Raw genomic sequence first — 25,544 nt, 5'->3', positions numbered from 1 at the left:
CTCCCGGGACCCTCCTGCTAGCTGTGCGGGAGAGGGGAGGAGGAAGGAGGGTGCTGATGTCATGGTGTTCCCCTCCCCCAGCTTCTGTACCCTATCTCCACAGAGCAAGGTAGAGAGGAGGGGAAAAGGTTTAGGACTCACAGCAGCTCTGAGGTTTGAACAAGCCTTCGGGTGAGTGAGTGCCTTAAAGAGACGGCGCACAGTCTCTCAGAGACTTCCCCAGCAGCCCCCCCCCACACACACACACACACACACCGTCTCTCCCCCTCCTCCCTGCCCACGTGTCCCATCTCCGCAGAGCAGAGGAGGGGGGACATGGATCAGGAGGAGGAGAGCTTTCAGGGAGTGCCTTAAATATACAGCGGACGGACGTCTCTCAGAAACTTCCCCAGCAGCCCACACACACACACACTCTCTCTCTCTCTCTCTCTCTCTCTCTGTGTCACACACCTCCCAACACTGTTGTTGTTGTTCTTGGTACTTCCTGCAAAGCACATATATTCTCTGTCATTTTATTCTTTCAAAGTGTTGTTATTTGAGTTTTTTGACTGGTCTATGCATTTCATAATTTTTATTTCTCTCTTACACTTAAATTTAATTCTTTGAGTAGTGAGTTCTAAAATGCCTAACTTGTCCTGGCTGGAGTAATTATCCCTATTGATAACTTTTTAAAAATATATATTATATCTAGGTTTTTTGCTTCCACTGGTGGCGCACATCTGCACATTACTTTGGTTCACATAACAAAATTAATTCCGCACATGGGTGGAAAAAATTAGAGGGAACATTGGCTCCCACCCTTGAGTGTTTCCTGAAATTTAGTGAAATTTCCTTTGCTCAGTGTCATCCCATTGCTCCTATTCATACTCTCCTGGAAAGCCTCATTCCCAAGGTTTTCCTCTCCTCCACCCCTCTTTACATATTCTTTGACAGTTGTCACTTTTGACATGGTCATTTAAGCAACCTACTATGACGGACATTAAAAACACAGCATTTGCTGACAGTGCTCACAATGGGACATTGGCGATTATTTATTATTTTTATTCCAATAGCTCATATCTAGCACTAGGCACTGTCCAAATACACACAGATCTGAGCTGTTGCAGTATTCCCATATATTTAGAATAGGAGAAGACAGTGTGATCCACTGATTGGCATGTATTATGATTCTCCTTCTAGGTCTGATCAGCAGAAAACAGTCATCTTCTACTGCTCCAAGCTAACGGATTTAGTCCTGTAGCTCAAGAGGGAGCGCTCCACGCTGCAGTGCTGAAGGTCCTGGGTTCCAACACAACTTATTGGCCCATGATAGGAGTTCTTACATCCCCACAATCTCCTACTACAGGAAGTGCTGTCCACTGTATGCGTATTGAGCTCTTTTAATTGTTGCTCATAAATCAGGCCCATCAGCCTCCTGATCATTTGTGCTGCTCTTTGAGAACCCTGTTTATTTCTGTTTCTCGGATGCATGGGGCTTTAAGAAGCTATTCTAGGTGGGGTCACATTAAGGCCACCTAGAGAAGGACTACTCCCTCCCTGCACCATGACATGATGCGGCTGCATATTCAACTCAGTATTACTGTTTTTTTTCCCCTCCCTACCACATCCCATTGCAAACTCCTGTCTAATTTGCTGGCCACTCTCACCCTTAATCTCTTTAGCCTTTGTTGTTTGTCAGATTTCTCCCTGCAATATCACTTTTTTTGGTGGGTTTTCCCTCCCAAATCTGTATTGATCCAGGTTGAACCTCATTTCGTTACTTTCTGCCCCTGCTCCCACCCATGACAGTTCTGCAAATGAATTCTACAGCAGCAAGATTGGGCCCTAGGTCCGTTTGGATCATTTCTTTGAATCTCTCCGGAGTTCAGGTTCATTATCTGCTTCGAGTCCATTTTAGCTGCAGGTTTCCAGGCATCATGCTGTTGTCTCTGGGTTCCTGCCCACCAAGGTAATATTTCAATATTCCATCTCCGACTCCCACCCTCTTACCAAAATCCCAATTTTCAATTCAATGTTTTGTTTTTAAAATGTGGTGAACATATTTCTACGCATGGACTAACTTCATCCGTGGTGTAAGCCCACGGCCTTCCACAGGTTCCAGCAAGGAGGCCTTCAGCAGATTAGGCTTCTCAAAACCCTTTTTGTTTTTAACTACCTTGACTCAGTTGCCTATAACTAATGGACTCAAGCAACTACCTCTGACCTCATTATGATCCACCCTTACCAGCGCCTTTCTTTTTCCCCATTTTTCTTCCCTTATCTCTATCTGATTCTTTCTTCTCTGTCTCTTTTAATACCCTTTTCTCTCTCTCTTTAGCATTCCTATTTGCTTCCTCTGTCTCTTTAAAATTAAAGATCACCCCGACACTGCCCATGTGAGTGAAGTGAATGCTAAGAGGAAAGGCTGCTGCTGAGAGGGGGATTCTAGCTGCCTCGCTGGGAATCAATGAGGCATGGAAAGCTCATCTAACTCCTGAAATGCTGAAAGAAACCAGGGCGGATCAGTGGCAGCTGAAAATGCATTTAAGAGAGAAGAAAAGGCCCCGTCACCGAGCGCCCCATTCAGCTACAGAGAGAAGCAGCGCGTGCCGAGCCAGAGGCGGCTGCTTTTGTGTTTTAATACTGTCTAATCCCAGCCCAGCTTCCCTCTCCACCCACCACAGGGGAAGGCTGGCTGAACCTCTACTCTGGGGAGAAGCTGGAGGATGGGTACTGCAGGGAGTGGTTACACTGGCCTGTTTCTCTCCCTCCATCTATTTGCTGTGCTATGAATCCAGCTGGTACTAACCATGCGATGAAGCTGGGGGCGGGGGGGTGTTGGTCTCACACACAGGCAATATGAAGGCTGGTCATAAGGTGACATTAACTCTGCAATTGAACTATGAGGAAATGCTCACTGTCATTCATGAATATCCAACCCCCTTATCCAATCCCTCATGTCATTGATGAATAGCCACCCCTACAACTTACACAGAGCCAGACCCATCCCAACCCCTACATATCCACCCAGAACACCCCCCCTACAGACTCCCAGGTACACATACCTAGCCATACTACCCACACCGCCAGGCACACTCTCCCCAATACATTCCCAGACACGTAGCCATAACATAAAGTACCTGACATGCACCCCTTGCTCCCACACTACCCAACCCTCCCCCAGCAACCCTGACCCATTTACCCCCACCAACATTCCCTACCTACCATTACCAGGCATAAAGCTGCCCCTCCTCCACACATACCACTCCCGCCCCCACTGCTCCGCTTCATACCCACACTCCCTACGGCCTACTCCCTACATCCGAGGCGCTCCTCAGCCTGGGGGTAGAGCTGTCACCATGAGGGATGAGTTGAAAAGCCGCAGGATATCACACTTACTTCACTCCCAGACCCCAAGGGTTAATGGCGCAGCCTCCTTTGCTACTCTGTTGCCTTAGTGTCAGCAGCAAAAGCGATTTATGCTGTTATTAAAGGGACTTATTTATTTTTTTCATCTGGGGTTAATTAGGGGCTTGTGAAAGTAAAGGGCTGTCAGTGCCAGCTACACATAGTAGAGAACAGCCAGAGGCAGTGCTATCTGCCCACACACAGATCTGCCAATGCACCTCGCTCCTCAACTGCAACACCCCCGCATTCCAATCCTGGGGAACCCCATAGCTCTGCTCATGGCCCTCAATCCTGACCTCTAGCACCCCTGCTATTCCCCTCCCAGGCCCTTGCGCATACAGTTCTGCTGATGTCCCTCATTCCTGCCCGGCAACCCTCTCCCCCTCCCCTGTAATTCTCACAAGACTTTGCCAGCCATGCCCAGCAATGTGTGGGAAATACCACACTTGCCCCAGAGCTAGGATAAGATGACTCCCACAGCTGTCTCTCTTGTAATCTAAGTCTTCCAAAGCACAAGGCCAGTGTCCTGAACTCCCTTGTCATGTTTCCATCTATGAAGGAAAATCACCAAGCAGCTCATTGCTCCTGTTTCCCTCTGGCTAGCTGCCCAGAGCTGCCATGCTGCAGCTGGTTTGCCTGGCAGGCCAGTGAGGGCTGCAGTGTCTCCTACCTCTTTGCCCAGGTCCTCACGGATCACTTGTTCAATCTCCTGCATGCTGCTCTGAGGGGCCTGGCTGTGTAGTACCTTCAGGGTGCGAGTGTACTCCTCAGGCAGAAGGTAGTCGAGTGCCCCCAGATGCTGTCCCACTTTGATGAAGGTGCCTCTGTTGGCACAGCACAGGTCCCGGAGGCGTTCCGCAGAGCGCAGATGCACCTGCAGAGAGATCAAAACATCAGCCAAGCCCCTTTCTCCAACTCTTTACTCCTTATTCCTCCCTCCACCTTTCTTCCCCCTCCCCCCCACGCACGCACACACACTTTTACTCCCTTAGGTTTCAAATGCAGCTGCTTTTTTTTTTTTTTTTTTTTCTTTTCTTTTCTTCCTTGGAGGTGCACCTGCATCACCTATTGTCAGCTAAACTCCGGGAATGTGTTTTGTTGATGAACACGAACTGACACAGAGCCGCAGGAGGCGTGCCACAGCATAAAGCAAAAGTCAGGACCATTGCTCCCGTTTAAAACACACATGCAGTGGAGTAAAGTGGGGGAGGGAGGAGAAGGAAGACAGATGCCATCCTGAGGGTATCAGCACAGAAACTTCCTCGGGGGAAGACATTCTATTTAAAGACACAGCAAAACAAAAACAAAAAGTATTTTCTGTCAATTTAGCAGGGGTAAATGGTGCTGATGGGCAGCTCCTCGGCAACAGGATCCTATTTACCAACAGAATAGCTACAACCTGTGCAGTGGCAGAGCTTTGCGAACAGGGGCTGCTAACAGGGAGTTTCGCAAGGGAGTTCTCCAGGTGAAGGAGGAGCAATACAGCACCCTTTTGGGGTAAGTGACTGTCTGTAGTGTGTGTTTGTTTGTGTTTGAGGGTTACTTGCTGTGTGCTGAGCTTGTGTTTGTCAGTCTGTTTGTTTGTTTTGGTTGTTTGAAGGACCGTGTGCTGTGGCTGGCAGTTGGAAGCTGTGAGCTTCAAAGGAAGGTTTGAAAGCTAGAAGCCTCTGGTACGTGGCTGAGCCTTCATCAGTGGGCGGGGCATTCATACAGGCCAGGGCTTTATAAAGCAGCGCACAAGCGACCAGGGGCTGCTAACAGGGAGTTTCGCAAGGGAGTTTGGAAGGGGAGCAGGAAGGGGGCGAGGGTCCCTTGCCAGTTCCATCTGTTTTCTCTTGATTCCCCTTAATACCTATAAAGCAACTACATTCATAACTTTTTGCTTAAACAACCCTTTCAGCTGACAGGGGGCTGCAGACGGGAGTTTGACAGAAGGAGGCTTACGATGGTTAGGAAGACCCGCAACACCTGTGCCAGCACTGCTGCTGTCTCCTCCACCTGTGCCTGTAGCCAGACAGAGCGCCTGAGCATGGATGCCTCTACCCAGATCCTGGTGTGGTTTTGCAAAGACTGTAACTTGCAATTTCCACTTACTGATATCCAGGCTGCGGGGACCATCCAATGTGAGAGGTGCCTGCTGGTGGAATCTCTCAGGCAGCAGGTGGGAGAGCTACAGGAGGAGGTGGCTAGGTTGAGGAGCATCCGAATCCACGAGCAATTCCTCGACAGTGTCCATGTGGAGACAGCTGAGGTAGCTGTCCCAGTACACAGGACTGCTGATACACCACTGGTGGAGGAGGAGATGGCTCAGGGTGGACACTAGCAGCTGGTTACTTCTGGCAGCAGGCAGTGCTCCACCCTTGCTCCGAACCCTCCTGCCGTGGTTATAGGTAACCGTTATGCTCTTCTTGATACAGGAAAGAAGGAATCACTCCCTACAGTAAAGGAGGAGAAGCCTCGTACCCCTAAGGCTGGAAAGTCTGCTGCCACCACTGCGAATAGGAAACGTAGGGTAGTGGTGGTCGGAGACTCTCTGCTGAGGGGGACGGAGGCGCCCATCTGTCGCCCTGACATTTCATCTCGGGAGGTATGCTGCCTGCCGGGGGCCCGTATCCGAGACGTTACGGAGGCATTGTCGAGGATTATCCAGCCCTCTGACTACTACCCCATGCTACTCATCCATGTGGGCACAAATGAGACTGCGCGGTGTGACACTGAGCGGATCAAGAGTGACTACAGGGCTCTGGGAGTACGGGTGAAGGAGTTTGGAGCGCAGGTGGTATTCTCTTCAATTCTTCCTGTCAAAGGTAGGGGCCCGGGCAGAGACAGATGCATCATGGAGATGAATGCCTGGCTGCGAAGATGGTGTCGCCAGGAGGGCTTTGGCTTCCTAGACCACGGGATGCTATTCGAGGAAGGACTGCTAGGCAGAGATGGCGTTCACCTTTCGAGGAAAGGAAAGACCCTATTCGGACACAGACTGGCTAACCTAGTGAGGAGGGCTTTAAACTAGGTTCGACGGGGACAGGTGAGCAAAGCCCACAGGTAAGTGGGGAACATGGAGACCGGGGAGATGGGTCGGAAACGAGAGGCAGTGTGGGCTATATTGGCAGAGAGAAAGGAGAGTCAGGACAAAACTGGGAGGAAAGATCAAACCAGTATCTTAGATGCCTATATACAAATGCGAGAAGTATGGGGAATAAGCAGGAAGAACTGGAAGTGCTAATAAATAAATACAACTATGACATTGTTGGCATCACTGAAACTTGGTGGGATAATACACATGATTGGAATGTTGGTGTGGATGGGTACAGCTTGCTCAGGAAGGATAGACAGGGGGAAAAGGGAGGAGGTATTGCCTTATATATTAAAAATGTACACACTTGGACTGAGGTAGAGATGGACATAGGAGACGGAAGTGTTGAGAGTCTCTGAGTTAGGCTAAAAGGGGCAAAAAACAAGGGAGATGTCATGCTAGGAGTCTACTACAGGCCACCTAACCAGGTGGAAGAGGTGGATGAGGCTTTTTTCAAGCAACTAACAAAATCATCCAAAGCCCAAGATTTGGTGGTGATGGGGGACTTCAACTATCCGGATATATGTTAGGAAAATAACACAGCGGGGCACAGACTATCCAACAAATTCTTGGACTGCATTGGAGACAACTTTTTATTTCAGAAGGTTGAAAAAGCTACTAGGGGGGAAGCTGTTCTAGACTTGATTTTAACAAATAGGGAGGAACTCGTTGAGAATGTGAAAGTAGAAGGCAGCCTGGGTGAAAGTGATCATGAAATCATAGAGTTTGCAATTCTAAGGAAGAGTAGAAGGGAGAACAGCAAAATAGAGACAATGGATTTCAGGAAGGCAGATTCTGGGAAGCTCAGAGAGCTGATAGGTAAGGTCCCATGGGAATCAAGACTGAGGGGAAAAACAACTGAGGAGAGTTGGCAGTTTTTCAAAGGGACACTATTAAGGGCCCAAAAGCAAGCTATTCCGCTGGTTAGGAAAGATAGAAAATGTGGCAAAAGACCACCTTGGCTTAACCACGAGATCTTGCACGATCTAAAAAATAAAAAGGAGTCATATAAAAAATGGAAACTGGGACAGATTACAAAGGATGAATATAGGCAAACAACACAGGAATGCAGGGTCAAGATTAGAAAGGCAAAGGCACAAAATGAGCTCAAACTAGCTACGGGAATAAAAGGAAACAAGAAGACTTTTTATCAATACATTAGAAGCAAGAGGAAGACCAAAGACAGGGTAGGCCCACTGCTTAGTGAAGAGGGAGAAACAGTAACAGGAAACTTGGAAATGGCAGAGATGCTTAATGACTTCTTTGTTTCGGTCTTCACCGAGAAGTCTGAAGGAATGCCTAACATAGTGAATACTAATGGGAAGGGGGTAGGTTTAGCGGATAAAATAAAAAAAGAACAAGTTAAAAATCACTTAGAAAAGTTAGATGCCTGCAAGTCACCCGGGCCTGATGAAATGCATCCTAGAATACTCAAGGAGCTAATAGAGGAGGTATCTGAGCCTCTAGCTATTATCTTTGGAAAGTCATGGGAGACGGGAGAGATTCCAGAAGACTGGAAAAGGGCAAATATAGTGCCCATCTATAAAAAGGGAAATAAAAACAACCCAGGAAACTACAGACCAGTTAGTTTAACTTCTGTGCCAGGGAAGATAATGGAGCAAGTAATTAAGGAAATCATCTGCAAACACTTGGAAGGTGGTAAGGTGATAGGGAACAGCCAGCATGGATTTGTGAAGAACAAATCATGTCAAACCAATCTGATAGCTTTCTTTGATAGGATAACGAGCCTTGTGGATAAGGGTGAAGCGGTGGATGTGGTATACCTAGACTTTAGTAAGGCATTTGATACGGTCTCGCATGATATTCTTATCGATAAACTAGGCAAATACAATTTAGATGGGGCTACTATAAGGTGGGTGCATAACTGGCTGGATAACCGTACTCAGAGAGTTGTTATTAATGGTTCCCAATCCTGCTGGAAAGGCGTAACGAGTGGGGTACCGCAGGGGTCTGTTTTGGGACCGGCTCTGTTCAATATCTTCATCAACGACTTAGATATTGGCATAGAAAGTACGCTTATTAAGTTTGCGGATGATACCAAACTGGGAGGGATTGCAACTACTTTGGAGGACAGGGTCATAATTCAAAATGATCTGGACAAATTGGAGAAATGGTCTGAGTTAAACAGGATGAAGTTTAACAAAGACAAATGCAAAGTGCTCCACTTAGGAAGGAAAAATCAATTTCACACACACAGAATGGGAAAAGACTGTGTAGGAAGGAGTACGGCAGAAAGGGATCTAGGGGGTTATAGTGGACCACATGCTAAATATGAGTCAACAGATGCTGTTGCAAAAAAAGCAAACATGATTCTGGGATGTATTAACAGGTGTGTTGTGAGCAAGGGTATGTCTACACTACGGGATTAATCCGAATTTAGATAATTCGGATTTGAGAAACAGGTTGTATAAAGTCGAAATGAGTGCGGCCACACTAGCACAGTAATTCGGTGGTGTGCGTCCAAGTACCGGGGCTAGCGTCGATTTCTGCACCGTTGCACTGTGGGTAGCAATTCCATAGCTATCCCATAGTTCCCGCAGTCTCCCGCGCCCATTGGGATTGTGGGTTAAGATCCCAGTGCCTGATGGGACAAAAAACATCGTCGCAGGTGGTTCTGGGTACAGCCTCACTTCCTCCCTCCCTCCCTCCCTCCCTGCATGAAAGCAACGGACGGCAGACAACCATTTTCGCGCCTTTTTTCCTGGGTGGGTGAACACTGCAGACTCCATACCACGGCAAGCATGGAGCCCGCTGAGGTCAAGACAGCACTCATGAATATTGCAAACACCTCGCGCGTTCTCGTGGAGTTTATGCTCAGCCAGGACCAGAAAAACGAGGCGAGGAGGCAGCGGCGGCGGCAGCGCAGCGACAAGCATGATGAGGACATGGACACGGACACAGAATTCAGTGAAACCACAGGCCCCGGTGCTTTGGAGATCATGTTGTTAATGGGGCAGATTCTATCCATGGAACGCCGATTCTGGGCAAGGGAAACAAGCACAGACTGGTGGGACCGCATAGTGTTGCAGGTCTGGGACGATTCCCAGTGGCTGCGGAACTTTCGCATGCGTAAGGGCACTTTCATGGAACTTTGTGACTTGCTGTCTCCTGCCCTGAAACGCCAGAATACCAAGATGAGAGCAGCCCTCACAGTTGAGAAGCGCGTGGCGATAGCCCTGTGGAAGCTTGCAACGCCAGACAGCTACCGGTCAGTCGGGAATCAATTTGGAGTGGGCAAATCTACTGTGGGGGCTGCTGTGATGCAAGTAGCCAAAGCAATCACTCAGGTGCTGCTACGAAAGTTAGTGACTCTGGGAAATGTGCAGGCTATAGTGGATGGTTTTGCTGCAATGGGATTCCCTAACTGTGGTGGGGCAATAGACGGAACCCATATCCCTATCTTGGCACCGGAGCACCAAGCCACCGAGTACATAAACCGCAAGGGGTACTTTTCAATGGTGCTGCAAGCACTTGTGGATCACAAGGGACGTTTCACCAACATCAACGCGGGCTGGGCGGGAAGGGTTCATGACGCTCGCGTCTTCAGGAACACTACTCTGTTTAAAGGGCTGCAGCAAGGGACTTACTTTCCGGACCAGAAAATAACCGTTGGGGATGTTGAAATGCCCATAGTTATTCTTGGGGACCCAGCCTACCCCTTAATGCCATGGCTTATGAAGCCATACACAGGCAGCCTGGACAGGAGTCAGGAGCTGTTTAACTACAGGCTAAGCAAGTGCAGAATGGTGGTAGAATGTGCATTTGGCCGTTTAAAAGGTCGCTGGCGTTCATTATTGACTCGCTCTGACCTCAGCCAAAGAAATCTCCCCATTGTTATTTCTGCTTGCTGTGTGCTCCACAATCTCTGTGAAAGTAAGGGGGAGACCTTTATGGCGGGGTGGGAGGCTGAGGCAAATCGCCTGGCTGCTGATTACGCGCAGCCAGACACCAGGGCGATTAGAAGATCACACCATGAAGCGCTGTGCATCAGAGAAGCTTTGAAAACCAGTTTCATGGCTGGCCAGGCTACCGTGTGAAATATCTGTTTGTTTCTCCTTCATGAAAACCCTCCCCCTTTACTGACTGATTTTCTGTAAGGAACCCACCCTGCCCCTTCCCCCAGCTTTCTTTCAAACCAAATAAAGTCACTATCATTTAAAAATCATTTATTCTTTATTAATAGATTAGAAAAAGAGGGAGGGAACCCGGGTGGTATTTGGGAGGAGGATTGCTGGGAAGGAGAAAGCCACAAAGAAAAGGTTAAAAAAATGACAGCCTTTTGCTTGGGCTGTCTACTGGGGTGGAATGGGAAGGTGTACGGAGCCTCCCCCCCCGCGTTCTTACATGTCTGGGTGAGGAGGATACGGAACATGGGGAGGGGGGAGGGTGGAACAGGGGCTGAAGCGGCAGTCTGTTTTCCAGCAGCCGTTCCTGAACCTCCACCAGACGCCGGAGCAGCCCCAGCGTTGCATCCTTCATCCTCTGGTCTTCCTGCCGCCATCTCTCATCTCGATCGTCTCTCCTCTCCTCACGTTGGTCCCTCCTCTCCTCACGTTGGTCCCTCCTCTCCTCACGTTCACTGACTTCTTTCCTATACTTTGAAACTGTTTCCTTCCACTCATTCAGATGAGCTCTGTCACTCCTGCTGGATTGCATAATTTCAGAAAACATGTCCTCCCGCGTCTTCTTCTTACGACGCCTTATCTGTGATAACCTTCGGGATGGAGGAGGGAGGCTTGAGGAATTTGCAGCTGCTGTAGGGAGGGGAAAAAAGAGAGAATTGTTTTAAAAGCTACATTTTGCAGAACAATGCTTATACTCTTTCACGGTGACCAACACTGTTCACATTACATAGCACATGTGATTTCTGTGCAAGGTCGCATTTTGCCTCTTAATGCTGAGTGCTTGTGGCTTTGCTGCTAGAGATCACAGGTCTGGGCAACAGAATTCGGCTTGCATGCGGCCATGGTAAGCCATTGTTTTACAGCTTCTGCACCCTCCTTTCCCACATACCAAGCATAGCCTGTAGAGTGCTGCAGAAGCCTGGCCAATCTCAGCCAGTTGGGGGGGGGGGCAGTGTGGGGGGGCTTGTCTGGGCCCCTTCAGGCAAGTAGAGTGCTGCGGTTTTTCTGTTAACATTCAGCAGCACCAGAAAACAAACTAACCCCCCCCCCCCCGCCATGAATTCTCTGGGATGATCACGGTGCCCCTCCCCCCACCGCATGGCTGGTATCAGGGAAGATCCCTGCAGGCACCAAACTACCCCCCCCCCCGCCGCTGACCCCCCCCCTCGCCATGAATTCTCTGGGATGATCACGGTACCCCTCCCCCCACCTCATGGCTGGTATCAGGGAAGATCCCTGCAGGCACCAAACTACCCCCCCCCGCCGCCGACCCCCCCCCTCGCCATGAATTCTCTGGGATGATCACGGTACCCTCCCCCCACCGCGTGGCTGGTAACAGGGAAGATCCCTGCTAGCCAAACGCGGAAAACTTCAGGGCCAATTTCCCATCTGCGCTTGGCTAACTGCAGGGAAGGATTTATTTTCCGCCACAGGCAAACAGCCCAGTAGGAACGGCCACCTCTGTCCCCTTAATTAAGTTCCCGTATTTCAACCAGGTTACCAGGAGTGATATCACTCTCCTGAGGATTACACAACAAGATAAAGAACGGATGTTGCTTGAATGCCAGCAAACACCGGGACCATACGCTGCCAGGCTTTGTCAGGCAATGATACCAGATTACTTGCTGCAAGCATGGCGTGGTCAAGTGTCCTACCATGGAGGAGGGAATAAGGATGCACTGCCCAGAAACCTTCTGGCAAGGCTTTCGGAGTACCTCCAGGAGAGCTTCATGGAGATGTCCCTGGAGGATTTCCGCTCCATCCCCAGACACGTTAACAGACTTTTCCAGTAGCTACAGACTTTTCCAGTAGCTGAACTGACCGCGAATGCAAAGTCAGGCAAAGTAATCATTAAAAACCGTTTGCTTTTAAAACAAGTTTTATATTTTAAAAGGTAAACTCACCTGAGGTCCCTTCCATGGGGTCAGAGTCTTGGGTACTGGCTTGGGAGGGTACTTCAGTCAGGGTGATAAAAAGATCCTGGCTGTTGGGGAGAATGGAGTGCTGTGTGCTCTCTGCAAGCTCATTCTCCTCCTCCTCCTCCTCCTCTACCCCATCGGCAGAATCCTCAGGCGTCGAGACTATCCCCGACCCAGAATCCACGAACAAAGGTGGGGTAGTGGTGGCAGCCCCCCCTAGAATTGCATGCAGCTCGGCGTAGTAGTGGCATGTCCGCGGCTCTGACCCGGAGCGACCGTTTGCCTCCTTTGTTTTTTGATAGGCTTGTCTGAGCTCCTTGACCTTCACGCGGCACTGCTCAGAGTCCCTATTGTGGCCTCTCTCCATCATGCCCTTGGAAATTTTTTCAAAAGTTTTTGCATTTCGTCTTTTAGAACGAAGTTCTGCAAGCACTGAATCCTCTCCCCATACAGCGATCAGATCCAGTACCTCCCTCACGGTCCATGCTGGTGCTCTTTTTCGATTATCAGCCTGCATGGTTACCTGTGCTGATGAGGTATCTGTGGTCACCTGTGCTCTCCACGCTGGGCAAACAGGAAATGAAGTTCAAATGTTCGCGGGGCTTTTCCTGTCTACCTGGCCAGTGCATCCGAGTTCGGATTGCTGTCCAGAGCGGTCACAATGATGCACTGTGGGATAGCTCCTGGAGGCCAATACCATCGAATTGCGGCCACACTAACCCTAATTCGAATTGCTAAAATCGATTTTGGCGCTACTCCGCTCGTTGGGGTGGAGTACAGAAATCGATTTAAAGGGCCCTTTACATCGAATTAAATGGCGTCGTTGTGTGGACGGTTACAGGGTTAATTCGAATTAAAGCTGATAAATCCGAATTAAAGTCGTAGTGTAGACCAGGCCCAAGACACAAGAAGTCATTCTTCCGCTCTACTCTGCTCTGGTTAGGCCTCAGCTGGAGTATTGTGTCCAGTTCTGGGCGCCGCATTTTAAAAAAGATGTGGAGAAATTGGAAAGGGTCCAAAGAAGAGCAACAAGAATGATTAAAGGTCTTGAGAACATGACCTATGAAGGAAGGCTGAAAGAATTGGGTTTGTTTAGTTTGGAAAAGAGAAGACTGAGAGGGGACATGATAGCAGTTTTCAGGTATCTAAAAGGGTGTCATAAGGAGGAGGGAGAGAACTTGTTCACCTTAGCCTCTAAGGATAGAACCAGAAACAATGGGTTTAAACTGCAGCAAGGGAGGTCTAGGTTGGACATTAGGAAAAAGTTCCTAACTGTCAGGGTGGTTAAACACTGGAACAAATTGCCTAGGGAGGTTGTGGAATCTCCGTCTCTGGAGATATTTAAGAATAGGTTAGATAAATGTCTATCAGGGATGGTCTAGACAGTATTTGGTCCTGCCATGCGGGCAGGGGACTGGACTCGATGACCTCTCGAGGTCCCTTCCAGTCCTAGAATCTATGCATCTATGAATGACAGAGGTTAGTCGTGTTGCTTAATGTGCTACTGGAAAGCGCTCCGAAGCTATGGTAATTATTGCGGTATAAGAACCTGTGTAGAACAGAATAGTGGAACAGGGAGACCTCCCTGTGATCCTAAGAGCCCCTCAATGCCAACTCCAAACAAGTCAAGCTTGAAAACTGGGTCCAGTGTCTCACTCAGGGTATACAAATTTGGAGCCTAACTTCTCAGTATCCTGAAAGAGCACTAGAGTCCCTTTAGACAAAGCAGGGTACATCCTCCAGCTCCTTGCCAGCAGGTGAGGGGACTCTGACAAAAGTATGCCTGGAGGGGGCTCAAGAAGTTAAACATCCTTGGGGGAGGCTGCAGTAGAGGAAATCAACCATTTAACACCCCAGGACAGATCAGTGCAGGCAGCATTTTGGCAAAATGAATTTCCACTCTCTGAAAATAACTAGCATGCGCTCACACACAGACACCCTCAACAGGATGGAATGCTGTTAATGCTTTGTCCCTGAGCTCCAATCCCTCCACTGGTGTCCAGTCCACTTCCCGTACCAGTTCAACACCTGGTCCTGATCTTCCCAGCACTCAAGCAGCTACATCAGTGATAGCATCTCTCCTTTGGGACAATGCACCTCACCAAGGCCAGAAGAAGCATGCAGGAGTCAGAGACAAATCTCTCTCAATCAAGGGGATTCAGCTGTGAAACGAGCTGCTAGAGGAGGTCAAACCAATCCAGAGTCTGACCCCTTTCAGGTCACCCTACAAAACCCTCTTCTATGACAAAGCATTTCTCACTATAAACAACAATACCTTAAAAGAAGGGGAATGGAGCAGAGCAGAAAACTCAGGAGATACATGAGGGGATATCGTATGCAGACCTCATTGACCTATGAATCACATAGATACTAAGGTGTTGGGCATTCCAGAAAACCCAAAACAGATCAGACAGGTAGATAGATGTGTCAACACACACACACAAGCTTATATGTGCACACGCAGACGCACACACCTCTGCGAGTGTAATCCATACTACAAAAGTGCACACACCTGCCACAGCTCAAAAGTGCACTCAGATTTACATACACAAAATGCTGCCTTCAGGTTGTCTGGGCTGCAGTCACAGGTAAGAGTGTGCTGCATTTTATTGGACTCCTTTGATTATTTTGTTGTGGCAACTAGGTTCTTGACCTGGCAGTTCCCCCTGCCTCTGCCTTGTGTGTATATGTATGGGGAGAGATGGGGGAGACAGGCAGAGAAAGGGAGTGAGGAACGGAAGGAATGAAAGAGAAAGAAACAGCAAAAGCGGGAGAGAGGGAGTAATAGGGATGAAAGAGAAAGGGGCCAGGAGGGAGCCAGAGCAGCTGGGCAGTTTGTCACAGTACACGGAGTTCAGCCCATTATAGGAAAACAGCTTTTATGCAGCTTGGATAATTGTCCTCAACACACTGTCTCCAGCAGAGGAGAAAAAAATCCAGCAGCCAGTGAAGGCAGCAGGAGGCAACTGCTGTCTATAGCTCCCCAGAGTTTGCCTGTATTCCAGGGGAGAGGAAGGACAGGCTGGGGGTAGCTGGTTTAAATTAAACACGGCCAGCCCCACTTGTGTTCTAGGATCTCTGATGTGGGAAGAAGGTCAGGCCAGAGCCCTGTGAGCTCCCAGAGACAAAATGGGAACCAGGAATATGCTGCCCCCACACAGCTCGTAGTCCCTGCCAGGCGAGAGAGCCAAACCAAAGTTTCCCGCGTGGCTTACTGCAGAGCACTAAGCATCGGGAGGCTCCAGGGACTGACACAAGGCACTAGACATCAAACCCAGGTCTCCTGCATGGCACTGCAGAGCATCATGTATCAGGCTGGTCTGGAAAGGGAGAGACTGGAGCTAGGGACTGAACCCTAGTCTCTTGTATAGCAAGGCAGGGCTCTCGTCTCTTCACCATCACTAAGCACTAGGCAGGTCCAGCGGGGTGAGGGATTGGCGCTGCGAATGGAATCCAAGTCTTCTGTGTAGCAGGACAGGGAACTAGCCCTAGGCTGGCACAGGAAGCACAGGACTGAGGCTGGGAGTCATTTACTCACAGAAAGCTCCCCAGCCCAGAGGCAAAAGAACAGGAGAATCTGTTCCTGACTGATGTTCTAGCCCCAAAGCCCCCTCTCTTACACATCACCAGGGTCCCTGCTGTGGAGGCAAAGACAGCCCACCTCTCCTCTGCCCCAGAGACAGCAAAGGCATGCCCTGCGGAACTTTGCCACCCCTTAGGAAACTCCAAATACCTCCAGCACACACCACCTTGCACTGTGAGGAGTTATCATCCTACTGCTCAGAGAAAGGCACCCACATCTAGGAGGGGCTCTCAGGACAGCAAGAGCAGCAGCAGAAAAACAAAAACAGAACAATGCTCTCCTCCTTCCACAAATTTGACCCATTTATGCTGGAAGTACTGATGGAAGCACTGTTGGCTCCCAGGGCCACCGTCTGGGTCTCTGGCTTTGCTTTTCCAGGGTGGTGAAAGAAATTAGAGCATGTCTGGGGCCCTCACTAACACACTGATGATGAGGGGAATCTACCATTAGCCCTAAAACATAGGGCAATAGTCCAATCAGTGCTAACGGGACCAGTTCGATGTAGAGACTTCACAAACCCACCATCCAGTATCTAACTTCCCTTTTCTTAGTGACCTAATGAAAAAGCTGGCAAAAAATGGTCTCCAGTACCCACTGTTAGCTGCCAGGATCCTGGATTGCTGCCAGTCAGGCTTCAAATCAGAGTATGGGACATAGAAGGCACTTGTTCCTCCGGTGGATGATCTCCTCCTGATTACAGACAAGGGAAGAGCATCACACACATCCTGCTAGACCCCTCTGCAGCATTTGATACCACTGATCACAAGATACTTCTGCTCCACCTCTAAGAAGCTACAGGATTTAAATAGAAATGTCCTGAAATGGCACAGGTACTTCCTCCAAGACCCAACCTAGAGGGTTGTCATGGGCAACTGCCTCTCCAAAGCCCTCACCTGCAGAGCCCCCTTGGCTCAATCCTCTCCCTTTCTAATATCAGTGAATATCTACCTGTAGCCTTTGGGACAGCTGGTGAGACATGGGCTGAAATGCCAGCAGAACACAGACAGCACTGAGCTGCACCTCTCCTTTACATCAAACACGAGCAGCACCGCCCGCCAGCTCTCTCAGTGCCTGCCCAAACCAGCACCTGATTGAAGCTGACTAAAGCTGAATCCCAGGTAAGAATGAGATGTTGTTGGCAGGAACAGGGAAACACTGCTAAGAATCTGCTTCCTCTACAACATCCCCACTATCAAGGGCACTTTTGGACTCCTCAATGCTATTGTATGTTCAAATAACCAAAGTGGCATAAAATGCCCACGTATATCTGCCAGCAGCCAGAAGATTATTTCTGATCCTATCAGACACAGGCCAGGTCAGCTTGACCCATATGTTCAGGACCTCAGGCCTACTCAGAAACACAGATTGCCACAAACATTAAAATAGCGTGGAGGTTCTGCACTGGCACCCAATTACACCCCTACTCCTGCAACACGAAAGTTGATGGGAGCTTTTCCATTGACTTCAGGCCCTAAATGCAGAGTCTAGTTCAAAGTCTCTGTCCAATACTCAAAGACATCCATGGGACTGGCCCTCACTACCTGAGAATTCTTCTGTTCCTCTGCAAGCATCACCTCCTACAACAGCAACGTTCCTCTAGAACAGTGACGCTGTCGACCAAGGGGGCAGGCCTGTGACTGCAGGAGACAGAACTTTCCCAGGAGCTGGGCCCACACTATGGGACTCACTACCACAAGGCATAAAAATGAGCACCATCCTCATCATATTCAGAACTGAATGCAGAGCTCCTCACTTCAGCTCAGCTTCCCCTCAGTAAGCCAACCCACAACAACTTAGCTTGTGAGAGAAGATGACTTGAGAGATATCCCTTTTAGAGTAACATGTGGCTAAAGTCCTCCAGAAGGGTCACCAAACCCATCAGCAACAGGACATTGGTGCCAGTCCTGCCTCTGAACCTACGCTCAGTGGTCTGGGTGGGTTTGATAAAGCAGATAGCATTTTGCTGGCTGTAAGGGAAGAGGTGGTTGTGATGTGCTCCACAGAGAACAGAGTTGGCCTAATACAGAAGAGCTTCCCAGTTGGCTTGGCAGGAGGGGGAAGATTTGGGAAAGGGGCAGGTGGCTAGACAGGGGTGTGTGCAGACACACAAAAGAACAGTAGGCAGTTAGCAGGGAAATTATGCATTTCAAATGCTGAGAATCACCAAGATTAAACCTCATTTGGACACTGCTTCAGTACAAATGTCTCCCTGCATATGTGCATGTGTGTGTGTTTTTCTTTCTCTGCACTCTCATCTCTGAGTCTCTCTCTGTCTCTCCCTCCCTCAGATTCAGCAGGACGAGTTGTCCATGTTCCCCATAGTGCCCGCATCAGACACACATGGGTTGGCCCTAATGCTGGGTAAAGTGAACTGACTTGGATTTTCAACGAGATTTTAATATGGCCCTTCATAAAAGGCTGAAAGAAAAGAAATAACCCCACAGTGTTGAGAGGAAGCTCCTCATGGCTTAAGCACTAGACTCAGCAAGTGGAGAGAGAAGGTAACATTTTCAAAAGTACTTACATGACCCACTGAGTTTCAGGGAGACTTATGCTCTTAAATCACTTAAGCTCTTTTGAAAAAAATTACCCAGAGAGTCTTAGTGAACAGCAGCTCCTCAGATCACACAAAAGCTAACAGTGAGATGTCTGAAATGGGACCAGTGCTAGTTAACTTTTAAAGGCAAGGAATTGAGTAAGAAAGAACTAAAAGGTCACATCAGGAAATTAAAATACTTCAACACAAACTTGATTTCATGGTGTTTCTGGCCGGGGGGACCATTAGATCATCTAGGCAGAATCCCAGGTCTGCATCCCCCTGAACACAAAAGGAAGCAAGGAAAGACAAGAAAAAGTAGCAGGGTTAAATGGCAAGTTTCAGGGAAAGTCCTCAAATAAAACAAGGATTCTTTAAAAAGGGTAATCCAGCCCAAATAAAAACCATAGGAAGATGCATAAACCATAGCTGGCAAAAATGAGTGATGGGGATTAGGAGAGTTATGGGGGAATCTGAAGAACAAATAGCCGAAGACAAATACAAGTCACCAGAAATTCCTGATCCTGACTTGCACCTCTAGGCACTAGTATAGATACTAATGTTTAAATAACAGTATCAGAAACTGGAAGCCTGTGAGCAAATTGGTGGGTCCACTGGGCAACCAAAAGTGGAGGGAGGATGTTGGGGAGAGAACTACCCCAGAATGACTCTTTTCAGATAATAAAGATAAGGCACTGGCACAAAGTGAGGTGCCAAAAGAGGAGGTTGCTGGAACAACTGCAGCATTTCCATTGTGTATGGCACCAAGAATTGTGAAGGAATTTTAAAAGTGGATGAGCTGCTAACAAAATACACCAGCTCTCATTAAAATCAGCTCTTTTACTCAACAACTGGAAGATAACAAATGTTGCACCTGTCTCTAAAAAAGGATCCAAGAGTGATCCTGGAAATTATAGCCCAGTTAACCTTACTTCTGTACCAGGTAAATTAGTTGAAACAATATTTACAGAGTGAGCTATATAAATCATCTAGCTGAATGTGATATGATTGAGACAAACCGGCATAGATTTGGGGAAGGAAAAAATCATTCTTCTCCAATCGCCACATACTAGAATTCTCTGAGCCTGTTAACACAAAAGTAAATAAAGAAGAAAGGGGAGATATCTATTTGAACTTTCAAATAGCCTTCAATGAAGTCCTTCACAAACAGCTATTACAAAAAACAAGTAGTTACTGGTAAGAAACAAAAAAAAATATTGTAATGGATCAGAAACTGGCTATTACCTTGTCTGCATTAACCTATTCCCCATCCTCCCAAAAATTCTCAGCTTTTCTACACCCCAATTCAACTCTACCAATGGTTACAAAGGTGGGATCTCTAGTTGAGACAAGGTTCCCGCAGCTATTGGTGTTTTTAACGCTCTCATTTTAAACCTGCACTGAGCAGAGTCAGACAACGTGGCAATGTAAATACCAATGACCACAGGAGCCCTGTCTACACTAGCACTTCCACTGTTGCTGCCCCACTGAAGCTGAATCAGTGGTAACAACACTGGAAGATTTGGGGAGGAGAGACTAGCATAGACACAGCCTAACAGTATGTCTATATTGCAAAAAAGTGTTAGCACTAGCTAACTAGGGTTAAAAGAGCAGTGAAGACACAGAAACTTGGCTCGTAACTCTGATTAACAACACAAGTTCAACACCAGACTGGCCTAAAGGCTTACACACAAACTGCTAACCCGAGCTGCTGTATCTTCACTGCTATTTTAATCCAAATTAGCTAATGCTAACACCTCTTCTTTTTGCAGTGCAGACATACCTAAGAGACAGAAAAAAGCATAGAAATAAATGGTCAATGTACAGCATTGCCAAAGCTTAACAGCAGAGTACCTACCCCACTAAGTGCACACTAATGCTGGTGTTCATTGTATTTATCAATGAACTGGCACAGGGATGAACAGTGTGGTGGTAACATTTCTGGCTGATACGACATTACCAGGGTTATTCAAGAACAGAAAAAACTGTCAGGAATTCCAGAAGTACCTAACAAAGCCAGGTGAATGAGCAACATGGTGGCAGATGAAATTCAGTGTAGACAAGTGCAAGGTTATGCATGATGGAAAGAACAATTTGTACTACTCATATGCAGTGATGGGTTCTAAATTAACTTTAACCACTAAAGACCTATGCATCGTTGTGGCGAGCTCAATGAAAACATCTGCTCAATGTGCAGTGGCAGAAAAAAAGCAAACGACTTGTTAGGTTGTATTAAGAAAGGGATAGAGAATAATACTAAAAATATCATGCCATTAGATACATCCTCACCTTGACTAATGTGTTCAGTGCGGGTCATCCCATTTCAAAAAAGATAGAGCAGAAACAGAAAAAGGTCCAGAGAAGGGCAGCAAAAATTATTGAAGGCTGTGGTGGGGCGGCTACCCCACGCCCAGAGAGTGTGGACTGCGGCAGGCCCAGGTGCCTGGGCATCCCAGCAGCCAATAAGAGAAGGGCTTCTTGCGAGCCAATCAGAGGCCAGATTGGGGACAGCCAATCAGGGCCAAGCTCAGCCATATAAAAGACTGCTCAGGGAGCAAGTAGTCAGTTGGTCCCAGGCCTTCAGAGGGGAAGGTCTGTTGCCAGAGTTGGGAGGCCAGCACCACGGACAGCGCAGTGTGGGCCAGCCTTGGAGAGTGGGAGAAGGTCCTACTCTGTAGCCTGCCAGGCGGCAGGCCTTGAAGGAAAGGGCCTAGCGGCAAGAAGGGCCATCGGGGAAGCGGTCCAGAGGAACAGACAGAGGAGGAAGGAGAAGGAGGACAGCGAGGCTGTTGCTAGAGGGCCTCTGGGCCGGGACTCAGAGTAGTGGGTGGGCCTGCCCCCCCCCCCCCCCGCTCCCTTTTTGTTCCCCTTGGCAGTATACCCAGCCATAGGCTGCAGGGAGCAGCCAGACGAAACTACACCAGATCCTGGACTGTAGGGATTGGATTTGGAGGTATAGGACTGTGGGTCATCCAGCCCCTGGAAGGGGGTGTGAATGGACCAAGGGACACTGTTGGAGGACAGTGTTCCAGAAGAGGACACCGTGCGTTGGGAGCAATGTGGGTCCACATGCCAACCAAAGGCAAGACGGATGGGATGCCACCAGAAGGGGGCCCTCTACTGGCTCGAACCAATTCCCCGAGACAACTAGTAGGAGGCGCCGTGGTGGTGAGTCCCTACCTTGTCACAAAGGCCTAGGGAAAACTTCTGTACAAAAACAGTTTCGTTTAGAGGAGAGGAGATGCACAAGAGTGGACAGGAAGGAGTTATATAAAATAACGAACGGTGTAGAAAAGGTAAATCCATCACTTCTATTTTTCCTCATGATACAATAAACAAAGGGGCATTCAATAAAATAGAAAGGCAAAAAATTTAAAGTTTTTTTTTTTTAAGGAAAAAAACCCACAATACATACTTAAACTATACAATTCCCTGCCACAGGCTATCAAGGCCAAGAGTTTAGCAAGATTAAGATGACTCCATATATTTTTTCAATTTGAAAATTAATAATACCTAGGTCTTATATTGTTTTTCATCTGCAGATCTCAAAGCACTTTACAAAGGCAGTCCATATCATTAGCCCCACAGTCACAAGAACATCTGCACTTATATTAGAGAGGATAAAAATGAATAAATTGCTTTAATCTTTATTTATCAGGGGATAAGCCAACTTCTAACTCAATGGGATCAAGAAAAACTTCCCCCTATTGGCACATTATTGCATAATTATCCACGAAGAGGCTTTACAGCTTCCTCTGAAACATCTGGTACTGGCCACGCTTGTTGACAGGACAGCAGACTAGGCTGTGGTCTGATCCACTCTGGCAGCTCCTGTGCTCCATTTCATGTGTTTCTGAATTATTTGGAAGAGGAGAAATAAGAGGAGGAAGGAAGGTTTTATGGCTAAGACACTGAAGTGGGATTCAAGAGATCTCAGTTCTGTTCCTGTCTCTGCTACGGACTTACTGCGCAACGTTGGGTCAATGATTTATTGATCTCTCTAGGCCTCAGTTTGTGTGTGTATAAAATGGGGCTAATCCTGCTAACTTACTTCACAGGGAGGTTGTGAAGCTTAAATTCATTAATTTTTGTGAAATGCTCTATAGTAATAGAGGCCACTAATTAGATACAGAACTTTGGCACCCAGGTGGTGAAGTCTGATGATGATGCCAAGAACCAGATCCCAGCTGCTACTATGCAGGGATGGGCAGGAGATAGCCTAGAAAGCCCTCCCACCTTTGCAGGGGGCAGACGGAATCCCTGTGTCATGAGCCCAAGGTGTGGAGGAGTCAGTGACACTAGCAGCATTAGCCATTCCAAAGGTGGTGTGGAAGTGGTCTGGCCCTGATCCCTTTTTCTTCCTCACCTCTTAGAGTCAGGAAGCTGGTGATGGGACTACACAATGCAGATGGCTGGTAAAGCCACATAACAGTCCTGTGTAGTCTGGGGGAGTACAAATTACAGAAGGTTGTGAGTAAGTTCAGGTGGATTCAAATACAAAGGGAGATTAGGCAGTGCAGTGGCAGATGGAATTCAGATCAATAAAGATGTTTGCTTAAGATACAGCTGCAATTAGGGTAAAATAAGGTATTTGGGTGCATTCAAAACAAGGGATAGAAAACATAGGACCTATTACAATGACAACACTGAGCAATGAGACACCTGCATCTGGTGTCCTGTTAGGACTGCATTAACTTAAAGAAGCCCTAGCAGAGATTAAAAAGATTCAGAGAATGGATGCTCACAAATTTGTTCAATTTATATACATGACAGGAGTCAATTAAAGCAGAATGACCTGTGAATTTACAGCAAATTAAAGGATCTATTTTCTTCAGACAGCACATAATCACCCTGTGGAACTTACTGCCAAAACAGTCAAAAACTGGTGCTGGGGCTGGATCATTTTATCACCAATACAATACATAGCCCACATGCAGCTGAAACAAGGGCAAGCAAAAATCTACTCTGAGAGGATTTTTCCCATATAGGCCCAAACTCACACACATACAAATGCACGTCAACACTCAAACTCACATGCACACAAACCGAGCCCTGAACTCACATGAACATGCAGACACTAGAACTGACACCTATGGTACATGCACTCAGCCTCACACGACACTGACACCCAGATTCACACCACCCCTGAAACTCGCAAATCTGTAACAACCAACATCACTGACTAGAGAGGGGCCTGACCTAACCCCCCCAGTTCTGAATGACATTGGATCCTGGAGACATTTGCACTGGTCCTGGGAATCCCAACTTTGCAGGTCAGGCCCACCTCTCCAGCTAATCGAATCCTCTGCAGAGCTAGGAGAGGTGGGGGGGAAGTGGCACTTGATGGTAACTGCAGCAAAGCTCTCACATAACCACCAGCCACCTTGCTGGACTCCATCCCTTCCTTGCAGTTGGATGCATGTACAGCTGGTACAGATTCCCTGGCTCATGCTCCATCTTCATTTTGCTCCAAGCTTGGTCATTTGCGCTCTGATAATCTCTCATTACCAATGACCTTGTTGTAATGAGTTTTCATCTGCCTCATATTAATTAGAAACATTTTCATTAGCCAGCTCAATTTTGGGTAAATAGCTAATACAAGCAGCTGCATTGCTATTAGTTATCAATTGGGCTGTTAAGGGGGAGGATCAAAGTGAGGGGAGCAGCTGTTTCCCCTTTAACCACCTACAAAATGCAATGGACTCTTCCTTTCAGGCCTCCTTAGAAAGGCTGGATACCAAAGCACAGTGAGGCAGTGGATTCCATATTTACTCTCTCCTGATAATGATTCCAGATCAAACTGGCTCTGTTTCCAAATCAAAGAAGAGCTTTTCAAATTCAAGCACCACAAATCAAATCTGGGATCTGAGAGTCAAGCTGGGTCCTTTCTGCATCACATCATCCCCAATAATGAGGATTCTCCAGTAGAAACTCATGGCCCAAATGAAATGAGTTTGGTGCTACAAACAGACACAACTACTAGATAATTCACACATCCCCTGCAGGATCTGAGACTAGAACCATGTTTGGTCATTTCCAGAAATTTAGGCCTCTACCACATGAAGTAAAGAAGAACTTCTTTAGCCAGCACTAGCAGAAGGTCCCTTATACGCTGCACAGCCCAGCTACTAGCAGGCTACATTAATCACTCACTCCTACACGCATACCTAGTATATTACACAGCCCTGTGAGACATGAGCTTATCTTCAGTGGTAGCTGAGGGCACTCAGCAGGATTGGCGCATTAACTGCCAAAAGTAGCTGACAACACAAGGCAGAACAGTAACCAGCTCACTAGCCCACAGCCACATTGGTTCCTATATGGCTGACAGGAGTAAAAATTCTGATCAATAGAGTTAGCAGATCTGACTCAGACACATACAGGGAAGCAATATGGGGAGGAAGAAGATGCTAAACCTTCTGCCCACACAGACTCAAGCTCAAGGAAATCTTTAAATGCATGTTCATTCAACGTATAGGAAGCCACAAGGTGCATCTCTTATCAGCTGAAACTGCAGCACAGCAAACAATCAAAGGCTGATGACCTCTCCTCCAAGTTTGGAGAGACCCCCTGGCTGCTACAGTCTATCAGTCTGTGGAGGAGACTTCCAAAGAAAGCAGTGGAAGCCCCATCATTTGGGACACTTAGCAATAAAAATACTTGGCACTTCTATAGCATGTTTCATCTGTAGATCTCAAAACACTATACAAAGAGGGGTCCTTTCTCTTATTTTACTGAGGGGGAAACTAGGGTACAGAGGAGGGAAGGGACTTACCATGTGTGACCTTGTGCGAGTTAATGGCAGAACTGGGACTAGAACTCAAATCCCCTGTTTCCTAGTCTGGTGCTTTATCTTCTAAATCACCACCATCTCACTCTCACCTCGCTTGGCTAAACA

At 47.7% G+C, this 25,544-nt stretch overlaps 1 protein-coding gene across 2 annotated transcripts in view; it reads right to left on the bottom strand.

The window, feature by feature from the left end:
• Nucleotides 1-25,544, bottom strand: part of ADCK1 (aarF domain containing kinase 1) — a 129,955-nt gene that overhangs the window by 66,295 nt on the left and 38,116 nt on the right. For both annotated transcript variants that reach the window (XM_054024700.1, XM_054024701.1), the window contains one exon: nucleotides 4,058-4,261. In XM_054024700.1, coding sequence (XP_053880675.1) covers nucleotides 4,058-4,261 — 204 coding nt within the window. The remainder of the gene's footprint in view (nucleotides 1-4,057; nucleotides 4,262-25,544) is intronic.

This window comes from Malaclemys terrapin, chromosome 4 (genome assembly GCF_027887155.1).
Source record: "Malaclemys terrapin pileata isolate rMalTer1 chromosome 4, rMalTer1.hap1, whole genome shotgun sequence".
NCBI lineage: Eukaryota > Metazoa > Chordata > Testudines > Emydidae > Malaclemys > Malaclemys terrapin.
This window is presented reverse-complemented; position numbering and strand designations above follow the sequence as displayed.